We start from the raw sequence: 20805 nt of genomic DNA on the forward strand, positions 1-20805 counted from the left end.
AAGGAAACAATAGCGAGGCAAACGCTCCACTATCGCTATTAGTGTGGGCCACCTTGGGTAGTTTTATTTAAGCAAGCGTCTACAAAATAAGTCATGAAAACATACAGACTAAAGAGGAACCGGCAAAAATACCACGAAACGACTTTTTAAATCAAATTTACCGCTAGGGTGGTGTCTGAAATTTTTCCTACTTGTGTGCCTGAGCCCTGTTACGTTAAGCTCCATTCCCTGCCTTTATTTAAAGATGTTCTGATGCGTGCCTTGTGTCTCGGAAAAGAAGTCTTCTAAAACAATAAACGGACATGTACATCTTACAAAAGACAGACAAGCACACTGCGCAAGTACCACACAACACGGCAGGCAGCTAGCCAATGCGTATTGGAGAAGCATTTTCCTGATCAGCTCGCAGTATATATAGGGGAAGGGGAGGGAGGGAGGGAGAGCGAAGACATCGACATCACAAATCACACTAGGGTTTGAGAGAGGCCAGGCCGGCCATGAGTAGTCATTTCTGGAGGGACGTGCAATGGTGGGAGGACTGGCAGCTTCGGTTCCTGGTCCTGGCGAGCCTCGCCTTCCAGTACTTCCTCTTCGCCGCCGCGCTCCTCCGGAAGTGCCGCATCCCGCACTGGTTCAGGGTCCTCGTCTGGCTCGCCTACCAGGGCGGCGACATCGTGGCAGTGTACGCCCTCGCCACCCTCTTCAACCGCCACAAGAAGGACGAGGTCGCCGCCGGCACCGCGCACCTCGACATACTCTGGGCGCCCGTCCTGCTGCTGCACCTCGGCGGGCAGGACGGCATCACGGCATACAGCATCGAGGACAACGAGAACTGGAGAAGGCACCTCTTGGTCGCGGCGTCTCAGGTCAGTCTGTGCAGCTAGCAGACATGTTATTACAAGCTTGAATTTTTTGGATTTCAGCTGATATACAGTTCGACCAAATTGATTTTTGGGAAAATCTAAGTGGAGATTATCTAGTCTTAAAAGGAAGAATCCTCAAACTTTCCTAAAATGGAATATATGAACTCACCACATTTAAAAAAAAGTAAAAGAGGTTATTTTCCTTATGCAAACTTTTCTAAAATAGAAACATTTGAATATTAGAAAACGTGAGATTTATATATATAGGCAGACACACATCAGGGGGTGTTTGGATCTTTAGGACCTCCTAAAATTTATGTCTCATCGAATATTCGGAGGCTAATTAGGAGGACTAAATATGAGCTAATTATAAAACTAATTACACAGATGGAGGCTAATTCACGAGACGAATCTATTAAGCCTAATTAATCCATCATTAGCACATGTTTACTGTAACATCACATTGCCAAATCATGAACTAATTAGGTTTAATAGATTCGTCTCGCAAATTAGTCTCCATATGTGCAATTAGTTTTGTAATTAGTCTATATTTAATACTTCTAATCAGTATATAAATATTCGATGTGACAGAAATTTTAGGAGAGACCAAAGAAACAAACACCCACCGATTGCTGACCTATATTTAGACCTGCATCTGCCGCTAGCTGTTAACATAAGGGGGAGATAGTATCAAAAAGAACATGAGGAGGAGATTAAAAACCAAAGAACTACTTTGTTAACTTGTGAAAAAAATTCTTATAATTTATATTTGTTTCTTAAGAATTCGTACATGGAACATTTAGAAATGCTTACATGACGAAGGGAGTATACGTCTAATGGTTCTCTTAGTAAGTTACTAGCCCACGCAGGAGCACGGGTGTTTACATATAACTCACATTTGCACATGCCTCAGATCGCCATAGCCATCTATGTGTTCGTCAAGTCGTGGTGGTTCCATGACGAGAGGCTGCTGCGCACATCGATCTTGCTCTTCGTCCCCGGCGTCATCAAGTGCCTGGAGAAGCCATGGGCTCTCAGGAACGCCACCGTCACCAGCATCGCCAACTCCTCCGACCCACTGATGACCATGACCATGGAAGAAGACGACGGCTCGCTGCCGACGGACATGAAGTCGCTCGACGAGTACGTGAAAGCCGCGAGGAAGTGCGTCGACGACGAGGCGAAGAGAGATCCTCCCCAGTTCTTCGACGACAAGATGAACGACGAGCCCTACCACCTCTTCGTCGACCTCGCCCACCCCTACTCTGTCCGGCTCAAGAACCTGCAGGTCATGGCGGTGCCGAGCGGCAGGGCGGAGGCGCACAACCGTGTCCGCGCCTACGTCTCCCGGGCGTTCGACCGCCTCTACACCAAGCACAAGGCGAGCTACGGCGGCGTGCTGCGCGCCGTCGTCGTGCTCCTGACCTTCGCCGACATCGGGCTCTTCGAGGTCACCCGCCGCCGCCGGGGTGAGAGCTCGCCGTACGCCCGCGCCGACGTCGTCGTCACCTACGTCCTGCTGTGCTGCACTGCCGCCCTGGAGCTCGTCTCCGCCTCCGTCGTCCTGGGCTCCGGCCTGCCGGAGACCGACGACAAGGCCGCACAGTACAACCTCATAGCCTACCTCGCCCGCAACAGGAGGCGCCGGTGGATCAGGCACCTCGCGTTCCTGCTGGGGATCAAGGACCAGCTGGACTGGCTCTGGTTCACGGCGCCTCCCCAGCCCACCCGCCGCGTCACCGAGCTCGTCCACGACCACGTCGCCGGCGGCTGGAAGCCGAATGGCTACATAAAATCCTTGGACGACTACCGCCGGTTCAACGACAGCCGCGGCCAGCGGACGCTCGAGAGGGAACGATGCGGCGGCACGGCCCTCGCGGCGAGCCTGCGCATGCCATTCGACGAGAGCGTCCTCGTCTGGCACCTCGCGACGGAGCTCTGCTACTTCGACCACGTCGACACCGGCGGCGACGCCACCCGGCACGGCAGGGTGATCTCCAACTACATGGCCTACCTGCTGTTCGCCAGGCCGTGGATGCTGATCCCCGGCGCCAGGCGCGGGCTCTTCCGCGCCGTGTACATCGAGCTCCGGGAAATGCTCAAGGAGGAGCCGTCAGAGCTGGACGACGAGGAGGAGGAGGAGGCGGTGGCGAAGAAGTTCTCACCGACAGCCATGGACGAGATCGCGCGGAAGATCATCCAGAAGCTGAGGAACTCACCAACGAGCTCAGACGCCCGCCCACGTGCTCGCAGACTTCCCGCCGATCTCGTTCGCAAAGCTTGGGCGCTCGCCTACGAGCTCATGGAGTTTGCCACGGAGAAGACGAAGGAATTCATCAAGGAGGAGGAGCAGAAGCCGCCCCCGACGGAGGAGGAGAAGAGGAAGGCGGCGGCGGAGGAGGAGAAGAAGCAGCTCACGGCGGAGGAGAAGAAGGAGGCGGAGCAGAAGCCGCCGCCGACGGAGGAGGAGAAGAGGAAGGCGGCGGCGGAGGAGGAGAAGAAGCAGCTCACGGCGGAGGAGAAGAAGGAGGCGGAGCAGAAGAGGAAGGAGGTGCAAGCGAATCGTGCCAAGAAGCACGGGGACGCGAGGATGTGGGAGGTGATCCAGGGCGTGTGGGTGGAGATGCTCTGTTTCTCGGCCGGGAGGTGCAGAGGGTACCTGCACGGCAGGAGCCTGGGCAAGGGCGGCGAGTACCTCTCCTACGTGTGGCTCCTCCTCTCGTACATGGGGATGGAGACCATGGCGGAGAGGATGCAGAGGACGGAGCTGGGGCCCGTGGAAGGGGACGCGGGGGCTCTGGTAAAGACCTCGGATCCGGACGACGACGAGGAGGAAGAACTGGCACAGCTGGCTCGCCCAGTGGCACCCAGAGGCGCAACGGCGGCGGCAGCGGTGGCGCCAGCGGCGATGGCGGTCTCGGTTGCAGCCGTGGTGCCCGTCCTTGGCGATGACAATGTCTGACGGATGGAGGAATAATGGTGCAGGGAACTGTGGAGGTTCGTTGTTTTGTGTTGCTGTTGGTTGCCCTTTTATGTTCTATTCTTAAAGGTACAAACTTGTACATGTGTCTGCTCGGTGCTCAGGCTGTTCTTCATTCATGCGTACGTGCTAGTAACTGTGGTTTCGTGTTGCTAATGATGCTACCGCCCTATCATCTTGTTACCGAGCAATAAAAGTTATACAGGGTATGTTGTTTCTCTTACACCCTTATTGCAGTGCAGCGTGTTCATGTCACTGCTACAGAACACTCCTTCCGGTCGTCTCACTGGCCATGGGGCCAGTGCGCTTTAAGATTCTTTTCAAGATTCATTTTTTGCCTTCATTTTGGGGAAGCTATCGAGTGCCAGCATCAATTCAAAATTTACATGTAATGGGCCAAAATACTGGACGATCCACATGCAACCAACCTCCATGACGTTAGACAACAAACACATTTACTGTAGTTCGAACCTTGGGCCGAATCACATTACCTGTGGCTCTAACCTTGGGCTGAATCCTAAGGTACTGTGGTCCATGGCCCATGATGCCACACCACCTAGGCTCTGCCAATTGCTGCCAAAGACTGGGCACGGAGGTGGATGTGGTAACTCACCTGACGCAATTTGATTTCCTTCGCCGACAGAATACAGATGCCACCAAACTGGATGAAGCCGCAAACAAAATAAGTGGATGCCAATGAAAAATTGTGCGAGGACAGAGTTCATGGGGATCGAGAGACCGTGGCGGAGAGGCTGCAGACGAAGAGATACAGGGGCACCACCAGTCCAAACGTCGGCTAGTCGGCTCCATCAGCGAGAGCTGCCGGCGACAGGAATCTCTGAACTCTATGGAAACATGGTGTGCCAAATCGTGGAGTTAGTTTGTTCATGTGGTTACACGATCGAGTACACTTTCTGCACAATGTTTGCTTTCAATCTGTTTCTTCCCGGCCCGGCAAGTGTGCAATGTGTTGTTAGTATAAATTATAAAATACTTCGAGAACTAAAATGCAAGTTTGTTCATGTCAAATTCTGCTTTTTTCTAATTTTAATCTTTTAGTTCAATGAATAAAGGTTTTGGGTATATACTTTGAGAACTAAAGTGATGTTACAATGTATATTTACAAGAAAATATGGCTACCGCAATGTCACGAAGCGGTAGTTCAATATCGTAGACATTAACTACAGTATACCATCCATAAAGATTCTACTCCTTCCTTTCCAAATTGTACACCGTTTTAGCTTTTCTAGATACATAGATTTTTTTACTATATATCTAGGTGCATAGCAAAAAACATTTACTTACAATTTAAAACGGAGAACATAAATATCTTAGCCATTTAGAGTTTGTGGCATCAACATGACGTTACACCAAATTGATCCCATATGGCTTGAAAAAGATAAAAGACTTCCCACCAAACTCACCATTCTATTTGAGATTTATTTACAATACAACACAATCGTGTTGAAACAGAATAACATGATTTTGTTCCTAAAAAAAGAGGGCATAATAGAACAATTAGAGAAACAAAAAAAAAAGGAACACTACCACCGTGTCAAAACTCTCTACGGCTAATGCTCCAAAAGGTTGGTGTTTATTTACATCACGTTCTAAAAACACTAGAGCACACACAAAAAAAAAAAGGAATATCAACAATATATGTAAAGAGAGCAGGAACAGAGGAATAAATGCAAATAGGGGATACACATTTTTAACTAGATCACCAAAAACCCAATCAACCAAAGAATGCATCGACAGGGGTCGAAAGATATGCAACAACGATGTTTTTTCACAAAACCAGCGAGCTTTATGTTCAGAGAGTAGCTCATTCGGGCCAGAGAAGTGCAAACGCACAGCTCGTCCTTCCCTAGGTTGCTTGTGACGAGATTATCAGAGAATAGAGGCGCTTAGCTTCCTTTTAGGAATCTTCTTTTGCCTCTGTTTGGGGAACCTGTCCAGTATCAGCATCAGACCGACATTGCTCCCACACATACCGATGGGGTACCTGGCATATTATACCCAGCATTGGTGAAATGTATAAAAAGTAAGAGCCAAGGATAAGCTAATGCCTAATGGAGCAAGATTTGGTAAGGCACCTGATGCGATTTGATTTCCTCCGCCAGCAGAACATTGACGCAACCCACTGGATGTCACATAAAAGAAGCAAAGAGTCCATTAAAAATTCTGTACAATATTATCTTCTAGAAGCAAACGTTGAAATGATGCAATATAGATTAAATTTAGTAATATCTCTAGTCTAAGTTCAGAGAAAGAAAGAGCTATGGTACCAAAGATTACTAAATTAATTAAATTACACATCTATAACACAACGTCCACAGCAGTACAAGACAGCATCAATGGGACCATAATTACGATAGTCAGTTAACAATACTGTGGTCAGAACTAATGCAGTTTAGTCAATCATCAGCAATGACCCAATCCAGGTAGCCACCATGTGGATAACCTTAAGGCCACATGTCTTCCATTGTTTCCAACAATTCAGTAGCAGACTTGGCAGATGGTACATTGATATAAAATAGAAGAACCTAATTTAAAATTGATCCCCTGTTCTCGATCGATCCACGTGCCATTCCTTCTATTATTTGGTAGTGTGACAGGATAAGGCACATGGCCAGGATCTCTAGTTCAGGTACGATGCACTATAAAATGCTGATGTATCAGGTGAGTGCACAGCAAAGGACAAGCCTGTGAAATTGCATCTAACAGATATAGCAAAACAGGAGCAATTTTGTAATCTCCTAAAATTGAGAATTGACCTAAGAAATGAGGAAGATCCTTTGTTAAGAGATACACAAGAAAGACTTTGCAAGATAACTAACGTGAAATGAGGAAGATGCACAATTGTATGTATAAGGATTAAACAAAGACCTTAGTTGTGTGTATAAGTATCTGAATTCTGTTAAGAGCTACCATGGTAATGAGTGAACATAGTAACCATTTGGTTATTCAAAGTTGCAGGAAGACATGTTCACATAACTGTGGGATTTCTTTTATCAAAGAAAACTATTGGTATAATAGATGTTAAAGAAAACTATTGGTAGGAGTAGGTTCAATTGAGGAAAATATAGTCCTGTTCACAAAAGCTAAGTTGTTTTCCATCCCAAGCAAAACAAAGGATTGTTAATAACATGAATAGCCACATGTTCACAACCCATCATAAACAACTATCTTTTTCATCTATTCCAAAGAATTTGGGTGTAAATGTGGCACATACTACAGCGCCATCTGCATTTCTACATATGGCGCTCACGAAAGTTTTTAAGAGCTTTCACACAACGTGTTAAATGAAAAAATGAAGCTCACCAAGAGAATCGTGGACAGTGAAAAACTATCAAGCAATAGCCCTTTAGGAAAAACTGTCAAATCTTAGGGTGCATTTGGCAGAGCTCTCAGAGCTGATTCCAGCAAGAGCTCTGCCAAACAGTTTTTTGGAGAGAAGTGATTCTCCGCTGATTCTGTGAAGTGATTCTCTGAAATGAACTAAGAGGCTGGGAGCTGAAAAAAGTAGCTTCTCCTGATTCTGTGAAGTGATTCTCCATCCTGATTTTAAGAGTTTATGCTAGAGAATCAAAGAGAATCACTTTCAGCCAAAGAATCACTTCTCTCAGAAAATCAGCTCCTAGAGAGAATTAGAATCAGATGAAGCTCTACCAAACAGACCCTTAATTTTTAGGTTAGTTGCTAAAAAAACAAGACAACTTTGTTATGTACAATTACTTACCAAAAACTCAAATAGGGACAACTGACCACTGACCACAAATGCAGGGACTATAAAATAGCACCCACTACTGACTTGACATTTTATCAAGCAACAACGCGTTCCGGATAACTCATTAATTGGAGTCCTGCATATTACGTGACCTTTAATGCATGTCTAAATAATGCAGCAGTCACATGGCTTCCTCCAAGCAAGCATTACAATGTGAGTACAATAACTTCTCAACTAAGCAGAATTAATCAAGCAATAAACAAACAGAGCATACATATTTATTTACCTTGAGCACTGTCACAATGAAGATCTTGACGAAGGAATTCCGCTTCTTCACCACCTTCCTCTGCGCCATGACAACTGGTTGCAGCCTTGGCTGCACCTTCAGCGGAACAGACGGGAATGGCGCCGTGTCCTTGCAGAGCTGCTGCGCGATCTCCCTGAGCAGAACCACCTGCACCTTCTCATCTCCCATGGACATGATGGTGTGCCGCATCGACTCCCGGTCCGCCTCCAGCGCCTGCAACCTCGCCTTGAGCTTCTGTATCTCCGCCTCCTCTGTCCAGCCGCCACCCCCAGCCCGGAAGCCGACCTCCTCGTTCCCCATTGGCGCCCCGAGGTAGCAGCAGTCCTCGGGCGCCATCACCGGCACGCCGTGCACGGCGTCCACCGTGTACACCCGGTCGCCCTGCTCCTCGTCGTCCAGGTCCGGCGCGTCCCGGCGGTCCGTCGCGAAGAGAGGGAACTCGTCGGCCAGCGCGACGCGGCAGCTGTAGGGGACGCTGTCGCCCGAGAGCGCGCGGGCGTGGCGCGGTGAGCCGAAGAGGACGACACCCTTGTCGGCGTCCGGGCTCGGCATTCTGTTGAGCAGGTGGTGGGTGCGCGGGGTGCCCACGTCGGCGGGGCGTTCGAGGCAGTGGACCGAGCGGTAGTTGTCGCAATCTTCGTCGTCGGAGAAGGGGAGGTGGTGGTGGAACCCGCGGCGAGACCCCGCTGCGGCGGCGGTGGGGGAGGACGGGAGCGAGGAGGACGCGGACGGGGACGGGTAGCCGAGGTGGAGGAGCCGGGCCTGGCACGCCCGGAGCCGCGCGGCGAGGGAGCGGACCGCGTCGTCCCGGCGCTCGAGCGCGTTCCGGAGCGCGTCCGCCTCGGCGGCGTCGTGCGCGAACCGCTCCTCCGCGTAGCGTCGGTACTGGCGGGCCTCCATCATGGCCTCCGACTTGTCCCGCTGCAGGCGCAGGATCATGGACATGGCCTCGCTGGCGGCGCCCTCGGCCGCGGCGCGCTCCGCTTCCAGCTCCGCGTGCAGGTCCGCCGCCCAGCGGCGCTGCCGCGCTAGCTCCTCCCGCAGCTCGTCGCCGGGGTCCACGACGGCCGTCACCGCCAGCGCGTCCCCCGCGTGCGGCGGCGGGGAACCGCGCTTGGCGAGCGTGACTCGCGCGGGGCCGCCGCCGCCGCCGCAGAGCGGGCACGGGTCGTCCTCCCCTGCCATGGCGGGAGAGGAGGAAGTAGTAGCAGCAGGCGGCGCGCGCGCATCCGCCTGCGCCGCGCTGGGGGGTGAGGCTGGTGGGAGTGGAAGTGGGGAGGAGCCGAGGAGGGGAGTGGGCGAGGTCGGTGGCGGCGGCGGTCAAGGCGAGGGGAGAGGAGCGGCGGATGGATATTTCGGCGCCGTTTCGGGAAACGCGAGCCCGAGCGGCGCGGTGATGGGGAGGGGGGGCTGGCGGCCGGCTCGATGCCTCTCCCGTGCGCGGCCGCGGCCGCGGGGTGGTGGGCTGGTGGGCGCGGCGGGGTTGGCGTGCGACGCCCCGTCCGTGCTGGCTGGCCGTGGGGCCGGCCGATGCGGAAGCTGACACGGTCGCGGGGCGGCGTGCGTGCAGGCGGCCCGCCGATGCGCGGGACCGGGTCGCGCGCGAGGCCCCCGTTGGTTGGACAGGCGCCCAGGCCCAACCAACCCTCCTTGGCGCCTAGGCTGTCACGGTCGCGGTTAGGATTAAAATTTTCTTTTTTCTTACGACGTGGCCACGTGGGATTGAATTGTCCCTTTGCGCAGGGTAAGAATGTTGTGTCCCGTGTGGCCGTGTGGCAGTGGAATGAATGATGGGGGGGAGCGGATGCGAATTGACCAGTCGATTTGAAACTTGTCGCCGCCGTGGTCCTTGTTGAATTCAAACCGGGCGTGGTAGGCGCGAAAGGGCGCCGGTCTGATTTCGCCGGGTAGATGCGTGTCTTGATGCTCGCGGCCTGTCTCTGTCCGCTTGGTGCGTGGCGTTGCTGCTCCAATTAGCCTGGAACTTGTAGCCATGCCAGTCAAGTATGTGCGCGTTATTGGCAGAGCAAGAGGAGCTTGTTGGTTCCAATATTCTTTTCTACGGAAATGTAAGATCCCAAACCCAGCTAAAAATAGTACTGACGACGACTATAATGCCTTTTGTTGCGAAATTTTGTTACAACAGTACTAAGAGGCCAAAGAAGTTTGGCGGACTAGGATTTAGACCTCTTCAGTAGAGCACTGAGATTAAGGCCTGTTTTAGGCTAAACTTTAGACCCTATCACATCGGATGATTAGATATTAATTAAGAGTATTAAATATAAGTTAATTACAAAACTAATTGCACAGATAGAGGCTAATTCGTGGGACAAATCTATTAAGCCTAATTAGTCCGTGATTTGACCAATACGGTGCAGTAACCATTTCCTACTGATGGATTAATTAGGCTTAATAGATTCGTCTTGTGAATTAGCCCAGGACTTCTGCAATTAGTTTTATAATTAGCTCATGTTTAGTCTTTCTAATTAGCATCCGAACAATCGATATAACAAAGGGCTAAACTTTAGCCCGAGGATCCAAACTCGCCCTAAGGGCCTGTTTGGTTTACCTTTGCTTATTTATAAGTTGCTTATTTGCTTATTGTAGTTGCTTATTTATAAGTCTAGGTGTTTGGTTTGAGTTGCTTATTTGCAATAAATGAGACTGCTATTGACACATTTGCCCCTGCCATCCATCTCCCTCTACCCTCACATTTGCCCCTGCCTTTCGGTGTCAATAGCAGTTGCGGTCGCGGTCGCAGGCGCGGAGCAGCACGCGCGCGTAGTCCTCGAGGCCGGCGCCGGACCCCGCGTCCCCCTCGGGGACGGCGGGGACGTGCAGCGCGGCGAGCCCCGCGACGATCTGCGCGTGGTCGAGGTGGCCCCGGCCCGCGGCGTCGAAGGAGGCGAAGACGGCCCGGATCCGCGCCTCCCGCTCCGCCTCCGTCTCCCGCAGCGCCAGCCGCACGTGCTCGATCGTGAGGGGCGGCGGCGGCGGGCGGGAGGGGCGGCGGCGGGCGCGAGCGGCGGCGGCGGGCGGCGGCGGGGAGGGACCGGCGGGCGGGGTGGGAGCGCCGACCGGCGGGCGGCGGGAGGGGCGGCGGGCGCGCGCGGGAGCGGCGGCGGCGAGAGCGACGAGAGGGAGCCGGAGATGCGGGAGAGGTTGTCGGAGATGGAGTCGGAGGACTGCTTGATGAGGAGGATGGAGTCCGCGGAGTCGAGCAGGTCGCGGTAGCTGCGGCCGACGAGCTGCCGGAGCTCCTCCTCCTTGGCGGAGATCTCGCGGCGGGTGGCGCCCTCCGCTGCGGCGGCGGCGGATCTCGTGGCGGGCGGCGGCGGCGGGCGGGAGGGGCGGCGGCGACGGCGGGCGCGAGCGGCGGCGGGCGCGAGCGGCGGCGGGGAGGGACCGGCGGGCGGGGTAGGAGCGCCGGGCCGGGGGAGAGAAGGAGAGAGAGAAGGGGATCTGGGGAAAAGAGAAAAGTGGGAGGAGAGAGAGAAAAGTGGGAAGGGTAGGGGGGTAAAGAGTACCCTATAAGCAAAATAAGCCACTCCAAACTTGCTTATTTGCTTATGCAAAAGTAACTTATAAGCAAGTCTATAAGCAAGGGTGTTTGGGTCATAAGCAACTTATTTGCTTAAATATAAGTTGCTTATTTATAAGCAAGGCTAACCAAACAGGCCCTAAGATGGCTTTGGTACGAGTGGTGGATCCAAAGAGACCTTGGACTGGTACGACGCCTCCGGTGTCACCAGTGGATAGACAATTGTTTAGAACATCAACATTCGTTGAACTAGGGGATGGAACAAGAGCCAAATTCTGGCAAGATGCATGGCTGGATGGTAGAGCACCAATTGATATCGCATCAAATCTGTACAAGTGGGCATGGAGAAAGCAACGAACAGTTAGAGAAGATTTGGAGAATCACAGTTGGACAAGAGGGCTTTGGATAATGACATCAGTGATAGAAATGGCAGAATTTTGTGCAACTTTAGGATCTGGTTTCAGAGATTACACTAGGGGAAGCTAAGGACAAGATCAAATGGAGGTGGACTGCACAAGGGGAGCACACAACGAAATCTACCTACAATGCACAGTTCAATGGTTCATTCTGCACCTTCAGATCAATGGATATTTGTCACGCTCAAGCAGAGGGGAAGCACAAATTTTTTGCATGATTGCTGGTAGAAAGTAAGCTGCTCACTGCAGACAAGCTGCTAGAGAAATTGGCCTTGCAATGAGCATTGTGTCCTGTGTGATCAAGCTCTGGAAACTGCGGACCATTTATGCTTACATTGTTCATTTGCAAAGGAAGTTTGGGGACATGTACGAACCTGGTCAAGTGACCTAATAACAATTCCGAATTCTAGCAAAAGAATTGAGTCTTGGTGGAACTCGGAGCTTCAAGGATTACCACAGAACACAAGAAGGGTGAAGGTTGCGCTCATGATGTACACGGCGTGGAATTTGTGGAAGGAAAGGAACAGGAGGATTTTTGAAGGAAAATGTGTTCAACCTCTACGAGTGCTTAGGTTTATCAAGGATGAGATGGCGCTTCAGTGCAAGCAACTAGCCGGCATGTGTATCTTAGTTTCTATGATTAGGCAACTGGCCAGCACGTGTATCTTAGTTTCAATAGCACTGGATTGAATGAAGTGGCCGAAGCAAGCCCTTTGCACGAGCCATTATTTTGGGTCGCCATAGGCTAGGGATGGACTTTCCAGCACAAGCCCAATCTGGAATTACCATCCAAATGGGTCTTTGGGCTGAATTCATTACCTTTCTTCTGACCAGCTCAGAAGCAACTGAAAATCAAAAGCTTGCATTTTCCCACTGCTTCCTCCCTGTTCGGTGGCCGAAGGTAATTGCCACTAGCCTTCGCTGGGAAGCACACAAGCTCCACCACCAGCACATGGACGTACCGAAGCTCGCCTTCTGAGCCACCCGTAGTGCTTGGAGGCTGCCAGCAAATTGTGAAGAACCATGGGGACCCTCCTGGAAATGGGTTTCCTTCACTGCACCGAGATCTCTGCACAAGGTGCACAAGAACTTTACCGTGCGGACTAGGGAAGATCATGATCCAGATCGATTTGGTCCTGGAAGGAAGGAAGACAAAGCTGGTCGCAAATTCTGTTATTACATGCAAGTGAAGGTGATATGGAACCATTTGCTGATGAACTTTGAGCTCAAGTTTTAGGTTGAAGGTTGCCCCAGAGCCTAAAGGAAAAGTGATGGTGAGCTATAAAAGACGGGCATTGCCTATTTAGCACGAGCATGGATTTCCCACTGGCACTGATGCGGACAGGTAAATTTGTAGCCGTTGATCCATAGATGGGTGGGTGAAGTTGGTCCCACCACTTTTTAGCACGGGGCCTAGCTAGTGAAGTTGGTGAGGTAGAATTGTGAGGCACAAATTGCAGCTGTGGAGAGAATCTAGGCACACTGCGAGGCATGTTTACATCGGATCCTTTTCATCTCGCTACCCTCCCCACGCCGCTGCCCCCATCCCCCCTCATCTCATCTCGTCCTGTCTCTCTCCTGGCTCTCGCAAGGTCTTTCCTCGCTCCAGCTCGGCCATGGAGGGCAGGGTGCCCCAACCCTTCCCCTCCATGTCGTCAGCCCCCCCTCCTGTCCATTCTTGTAGATCTTACTCGCGGTTCTATCTTCCTAGCTCTAGCTCAGCCATGGAAAGTAGGTCATGTTGGTAGATCCGGCATTGAACTCACCCCTTGAATCAATGGGGAAAAGAAGACATGACCGCATAGCTGCAGAAGATGTACTACGGGGAAGATCCCATCTTGGTGTCAACGGAGAAGGTACCAATCTCAAATCGTTTTTTGTAAATCTGTTGCGGTTTTTCTTTTTTGTCTCGCCCATTGAAGTTGTTGTTGTCGATTAGACTCAAGAACTGGTGCTATTTTCATGGAGCACGCGGCATTACTCGGCTCTTAACTAGAGTAAAATAGGACCGATTGGTTTGTTTCAGAGTAGCAACTACTTTTTGTGTGTCTGTGTGTTTAAGTTATGTGCTAACCAGGAGGTCCTTCACCAATGAGCTTACAAGATATGGTAATGCATGCAAGCAATGGAATGCTGCATCCCGCACTAGTTGTGGGGAGCACTAGTACCGAAGATGAAGGCTGCAATGTACATTTTGTTGATGCAACAAGTGTCCATGGTTTTGATAGTTCAAACTCCGACCAGTTTGGTTCAACTAAGATGCAAGAGCATCAATTTGTTCATGTGGATGGGTAAGTTCAAAACTGATAATGTTGTCATAATTGTTATACTCATTTGTAACTGGTGTTGATAAGATTGGGTTTTTTATTTTGTGTAACCAAGGATGCCAAATGGTGGTGATTCGGTGATGGGAGGTGTCACACTCAGTGGCAATGGCAATGGCAGTGGAGAAGATGCAGTGCAATGTGGCATTTCTGATAATGAAACTGAAACTGCTACAATCTGGGTTTCAGAAATGGAAGCAGAACCATGGCCCAAATGGTAAGTGTTCCAGCTAGTTCAGTTTTTCAGTGACCATGATACCTTTTTATGCCTTACTTGCCTGTATGGTGCTATTGTTGTTAGTTCAAATATGAAAACTTACCCTGATAAAAATGATAGGGTCAACACATGTTTCATCAAAAAGGACATTAAATATATATTTGTAAATTATAGACATACATGGAGTGACCTCGTTGACTGGTTACACTGAATATTGGAACCTCATATATGGAGTGACCTCATTGGCAATGCAAGATAAATGATAGATGACCTATTATAGTATGAAACATTTTTTTGAGCTAATGTGTTTCACCGTGGTGTGGCATTGTGACAGCACATTGGTGCTGACTAGCTTGCAGTGTTACAAGGGACACACTGAAATGTGATGTTTTTTTCTTTGGCAGGAAAAGGTTGCCGGATGATGCACCTGAGCAACGCCCGGCAAGGTTAATGGGTGCCATTGAGAGGGATTTGTGCAATTCATCAACAAGGAAGACTAAATATATATTCGAGCCAACACCTGGCATGACCTTTGATTGTGTTGTTGAACCACAGGAGTTTTATGAAATCTATTCTTGGGAAGTTGGCTTTGGTACCAAAAAGGGAGACAAGTACAGGAACTCAATGCAAGAATTTCAGTGCCAATGCCAGGTATTAAAAACAGTCATCATCTTATGGTAGTTCAATCTGCACATCTAGTTCGCAGTTGTTGGAATAATTTAAAGGCAGAAACTTTTTATCATTATATTGTTGCAGGGTTCTAACACTCGTGTGCAGTACAAAACAAAGAAAAAGAAGTGCCAAGTAATGTTGCAGCTGCATCGAACTACAGACTTTGGATGGTATGTTAGTTTGCATAGAGCTGAACACAACCACTCTCTGTTTGAGTCATATAGTGAGAAGTTGTGTTGGAATTCACATGGAAAGATACAACAGTCCACCAAGAACATGATTAGGAACCTAAGGGATAATAATGTTACCTTAACAAAGGTGAATCGCATAATCAGCAGTATGATTGGTCATGGTGGTGAACCTCCACGGTCAAGTAACTCTATAGCAAATCTATGCAATCGCATAGCAAAGGAACAGAAGGATGATGATGTTAGGAAAACTCTAGAGGTGTTCGAGGAACTGAAGAAACAAGATCCAGGTTTCCAGTGCAGTGTGGATTATGATAAGGTTAAGAACAAGCTAAAGATTCTAATGTGGTGCACTGGAAGGAGTAGGAGCCAGTATGCTTGTTTTGGTGATGTTGTGACATTTGATACAACATATTGCACCAACATTTACAAGATGCCATTTGGTATCTTTGTTGGCGTTAACAACCACTTCTTGAGTATTATTTTTGCTGGTGTTCTTATGACCAATGAAAAATCAGATAGCTTTGAGTAGGTGTTCAAAGAATTTGTGAAACTCATGGGCGGTAAGCGACCGCAGACAATACTAATAGGTACTCTGATATGAAATTCATTGTAGAACTCTAGCCAATTACAACCATTTATGTTTCATTAATCATGGTCCTCTAAATTGTATTTCAGATCAATGTCTAGCTATGGATATTGCACTTGATACATGCTGGCATGGGATTCCACATCTATGGTGCAGGTGGCATGTATTGAGGACAGCACAGGCGGAGTTTGGGCCTATATTCAATGTAGGCACTCCTTTCCACAACCAATTCCACAAGATCATCAATGACATGCTGACAATTGATGAATTTGAGAAGGCTTGGGACTATCTTCTTGATGATTTCAATCTAAGGAATAATGAATTCATGGAGCGTACCTATAATAAAAGGTACAGTGTTCATTAGAAACTGCTCAATTAATTCTCAGTCAATTAGAAACTGCTCAGACATGTTCTCAGCCAATTCATTGGGGGTTGCACTAGTGTTTTTTAGAAACTGCTCAGGAATCTGGTGCGCAGTATAGTGTTTTGCCATTTCAGCAGTCATGGGTGTAGCAACCAAAGGTGCAATGGACTTAACTGGTGTGTCGAGCACCTGATTGACTAATACTTTACTAGCAGATATGTGTGTGGACAGCTGAGGAGCCATCAACATTGGTGTTTGGCACTGAGAAGTTGGTGGAGTTTCCTTACTATTGTTATGGAGTGGCCCCACTAACATCTGGGAGTTGCTACTGGCTTTTGGATCAAGTGGATGTGGTAGATTAGGGGTCTTTGCATCCTCTGGTGGAACATCATCATGTTCAATCCCTATATCGAAGGAAGGAGCAACCCAAGTGTGCCCTAAAAAAGAGTTGTAGTGAGAATTGCACAAATAACTGCTATATCTTGCACTAAAGTCGACATTTGGGATGTCGAAGTTGCAGTACAGACCAGTTGATATGGATGATGGAGTTGGCCTTGTTGCTCCAATGGGGAGCCTGAGTGATCCGACTTGGGTTAATAATGGAGCACTATTGCTTGGATGTGCTACCACCTTACTGTGACCAGAGCCAAAGCACAAGGTTGGTGAGTTTTGCATCTGACTTGTGTTCTACTGCGTTGTGGCTTCGATCCCTTGCTTGGGCTGCACAACTGCAAAGACATGTTTGTTCAGGTAAAAGAGGTGTAATACTACGAAACTATGAGTAATGAGTTAACATGATCAATACCTTCTATTGCAGATTCTGTTCCACTAGCATAGCCATCTTGCAAGAATGAATTTGTTCTGTTGTGATTCATGGAATCTTCAGGTGCAATGACTTGGCTCTTCTGTGCTGCTGCAGCAGCAAGCTTCTTAATTAAAACAATCTAGTCATTAATCAATGTTTCCTTAAGCTGGTTGACAAGCCTTGTTGTTCTAGCATGGTACCACCTAAGAGTGGATACTTGTTGTGGAGAAAGCTAGCAACAACAGAACATTCAGAATAAGTGTCCATAACATTCAGAATAAGTGCTTGCCAAGTAGTAGTTTGAGAATGTGTACCTAGTTAGACACCAGAGTGTTGGTGAAGTACATCACTGAGTTTTTTTGGCAAGTTGTTTAGGTACAGAATCAAGTCGTTTGTCTCAGGGTCAGGTGGGTGGCGTGGGGATGAATTGTCAGCTTGAATGTTTTGACCAATTATTGAAGAAATGGCAATCCTGGTAGCTTGAGTTGTGCTCAGTTTTCTGTGACGTGTCTAAAAAAGTCAGGAAAAAAAATGAGAACAATGCTTATACAATGCCCACTTGTACAATGCTTATCGACACCCACAGTTATAGCACAACTACTAGCACAACTGCTGACCAGATGGATACTCAATTATGACATGCTTGATGAGTAACAAAATGTGTGATGGCCATGTTCTAACCTGGGTGCATCCCCATGAAGGATTATCAATATATCTAGAATTGCTAGCCTTGTCTGCCAAAATCATCTTGCGCATTGTTTCGCAATCATAAGCCTTCACACGAGGATTACCCTTGCCTGGTCGCATCGAGGGTGCAATCCTTAAAGATTCTAGGTAAATAATCTGTCAGCAAGAAAGTTGCTAAGAATTTATTTCCAAACATGGATGGTGGGTGAAACATTATTGAGAATGTAATCAATTAATCCAATGAGAACTATATGCATGGTAGGGATAAATGCACGTTTCTAGTCGATTTGTATGCAAGCTTGTGCCACAAATTTTATTAGACCATTGTTAAACAGCAGTTTATAGAATGGTTGATGTATAACCAATGAAGAATATGAGACAACGTACTTGAATAAGCAATGAACATTCAGTAATATTTGGGACATCCCTCCTGGTTCGGAGATCATCCTAAACCCTTGCAGCAGCTTGGATGAGATGATCAAGCACATATGCTGACCAATTGCACTGGTTTATCTCATCCAGGTTCACCAAAGAACCTAAGAAATTTAGATTCATTGTATTATATTTGCATGTTGGCGCCAAGAATGTGCCCATAAAAAAGATGACAAAAGCCACCTTGAATTTGTCCATCTCAATTTTGTCCGTCCCATATGGGTAATCCTTTTTAACTACCAACTCTGTTGCCTTGAGATTGTGGAAATCGAACTCCAGTTCATCTGAATTCAAACCACAAACAACCATACTGCCACATTGTATGCCTAGACTCCTCTGAACATCCATGTCAACAACTGTCTGGTCCTCTCCATTCACCACAATGACATGCCTCAAACACGCCTAGAGTAGGAGGGTAGATAAAGGCTGGGATGTAGTCAGCATATGCAATCACATCACACATGTACCATAAAAAAGAATTGAGCATACCCATTCTAATAAAAAAATAAAAAATGTCAAAAGAAGTTAACAATCATATAACGACCATTTAATTAGATGGTAAAGTTCAGTAGTGCCTAATTGCATGCATTCGAATGTTTGGACAAACTACAATGCCACCACATATTCAGAGTTCAAATACAAAAGACAACTAAACCACTGCGGTACACCAAACATTTCTTTATTACAATGTCTGCCTACTCAATTTGGGTAATACATAACACAAAACCACACGAATGCAAACATCACGACTAAAGGGGCCAAGATCCTCCACCAACTTGCTTGTCTTGTTGATAAAAAAAATCACAGTTGTCTCTGACTCTTGCAGCTTCCATTCTAATTCATGGAGTTTCACTACCATCTTAGACTCCTAAGCATTAGATTCTTGGCGCAGGTTGACAGGCTTCTTCTTCATCTTGGCCAAGGCCTCAAGAAGTCAGGAGCAAGGGACCATGGAGTGAGTCACATGTTGACGCCGCACAATACTCCATCCACCCTGGCCGACAAAAAAGTAGGCATGAGGACATCCTCCCAAATCCAAAGTTTGCAACCCTAAAAATAAATTAAAAATGAACTCCAAAGTTTGCAACCCTAAAAATAAATTAAAAATGAACTGCTATTAGATCAAGTAGTTATTCAAGCAAAAAGGAGATAGAGAAATCAACTGCAGGACTAATTTTGACAACAGAACATAAAAAGATAAGACCCGACCAAAAACTGCTTTGCGACAGATGAAGAACTGGTTGGGAGTTCAATCCGTCTCTGAAGTCAGCCTCGGCATAGGATCACCACAATAGCAAGGAGGTGGCAACCGCTAGAAGAATCTAGAGTGGCTAGAGAAGATGCAGATCGAGTGGGGAGAGAACCTAGGAGGCACGAGATATGAGAAGAGGAAAAGGGCAATCGAGAGATCGAGGTTGATGATGAATATGACTTATGGGATCAGGTGTGGGACCTGATGGGATAGGAACTGCCTGCTGAATGAGGTGGCTCGTCCGCTCTGTCCAAGCGAGGCACGAGGCGAGGGAAGGCAACGCTGCAGGCCTGAAAAAAAACACCTCATGGGTCCTTGCACGGATCTCAAAAACTTCATCAACGAGGCAAAAGATCCCTACCCGGGCTGGTGCCGGTGGGGAAACTATTCGCACCTAGCACTGAGTTGAAGAATTGATGACCCGTATTCCTTCTTTTTTGAAATGGGGACCCGATGCAGCCTCTAATAAAGGTCACACTTAAGACCTTTTATAAACTACACACCATATGAAACTATGTTTAAAATAAATGCCAATCCGATGGTGCTCACTTTATGTGCCAAAGATCGAGATGTTTGAGTCTTAGATCACGTGCCGCTTCTTAAAAATAAATTAAGACAGCACAGCGCCGCTGCCCGTGCACATCGTTGTTCCTTCTAGAGTTAGAATATATAGACAATGGAAATAATATGTCTCTCAAGAAGAGGAGAAACATGGGAAAGGTCATCATGGGTAAACACTCAAAGTTATGATGCAAAACACAAAAAGCCAGAGCCTCGCCTATTTTTGTACGAACTCCTCCTCCCATCAAGTTTAAACAATTTGTTGCACCCGTATATTCTAATCAACAATTTTAGGTTATTATGTGGGCACTGCTAGGATCTGAATTGTAACTCTCATCGAGAGGATGGCACTAGGAAGAGTTGGGGTAATTTTCTGGGTTTTCTTTCCACAATACCATGTCCAACCAAGGGTTGGGGATACATATTTATAGCTGGCCTAACAGCCAACCAGCCAAGCATCAAGGCATATGCTAGTCTAAGATGCCTTTGATGCTGTCCTATCTAGTCTAAGATGTCTAGGATTGTCCTACCCTAAAGTAGTCAACAAAGTCGTGCTACAGCAAGCATATGCCGCAGCCCCACTGTCCTCCAGTCAACAAAACAGTTGCAGCCCCACAAGGACCAGCAGCAAGGACCATAGGACTGTCCTACCCTAAAGTAGTCAACAAAGTGGTGTTGCAGCAAGCATATGCTGCAGCCCCACTGTCCTCCAGTTAACAAAACAGTTGGAGCCCCACAAGGACCAGCAGCAAGAACCAGCAGCTGCAGCCCCACAAGGACCAGCAACAAGACTTATCCAGCATTCTCCCCCTAAGTCTTGTGCGTTGTCTTGTGGGAAAGTTGGACCATCCCGATCCTGGAACAGAGCTCAAGGAAC

General features: G+C 48.3%; 3 protein-coding genes and 1 long non-coding RNA gene across 4 annotated transcripts; 2 read left to right on the forward strand and 2 right to left on the reverse strand.

Annotated features, from left to right (window-relative positions):
- The first annotated feature begins 442 nt into the window (after window positions 1-442).
- Window positions 443-4066, forward strand: LOC117833636 (uncharacterized). The gene is made up of 2 exons (XM_034713206.2): window positions 443-866; window positions 1777-4066. The coding sequence occupies exons 1-2, from the start codon at window positions 498-500 to the stop codon at window positions 3823-3825; spliced, it is 2418 nt and encodes an 805-aa protein (XP_034569097.1). The 5' UTR covers window positions 443-497; the 3' UTR covers window positions 3826-4066.
- A 1185-nt stretch (window positions 4067-5251) lies between these two features.
- On the reverse strand, window positions 5252-9346 carry LOC117833637 (myosin-binding protein 7). The gene is made up of 3 exons (XM_034713207.2): window positions 7860-9346; window positions 5940-5986; window positions 5252-5848 (listed from the first exon to the last, which is right to left on the reverse strand). Exons 1-3 carry the CDS (start codon window positions 9063-9065, stop codon window positions 5734-5736), a joined length of 1368 nt encoding a protein of 455 aa, XP_034569098.1. The 5' UTR covers window positions 9066-9346; the 3' UTR covers window positions 5252-5733.
- A 3980-nt stretch (window positions 9347-13326) lies between these two features.
- Window positions 13327-15826, forward strand: LOC117833212 (protein FAR1-RELATED SEQUENCE 3). Its single transcript, XM_034712641.2, has 5 exons — window positions 13327-13693; window positions 13915-14128; window positions 14220-14378; window positions 14783-15029; window positions 15135-15826. Exons 1-5 carry the CDS (start codon window positions 13576-13578, stop codon window positions 15768-15770), a joined length of 1374 nt encoding a protein of 457 aa, XP_034568532.1. The 5' UTR covers window positions 13327-13575; the 3' UTR covers window positions 15771-15826.
- Window positions 15827-18640: 2814 nt separating this feature from the next.
- Window positions 18641-19562, reverse strand: LOC117833213 (uncharacterized). The gene is made up of 2 exons (XR_004635372.2): window positions 19325-19562; window positions 18641-19109 (listed from the first exon to the last, which is right to left on the reverse strand). It is a non-coding gene; the product is annotated as an uncharacterized lncRNA (long non-coding RNA).
- Window positions 19563-20805: the final 1243 nt, after the last annotated feature.

Source organism: Setaria viridis, chromosome 8, assembly GCF_005286985.2.
Source record: "Setaria viridis chromosome 8, Setaria_viridis_v4.0, whole genome shotgun sequence".
Classification (NCBI taxonomy): domain Eukaryota; kingdom Viridiplantae; phylum Streptophyta; class Magnoliopsida; order Poales; family Poaceae; genus Setaria; species Setaria viridis.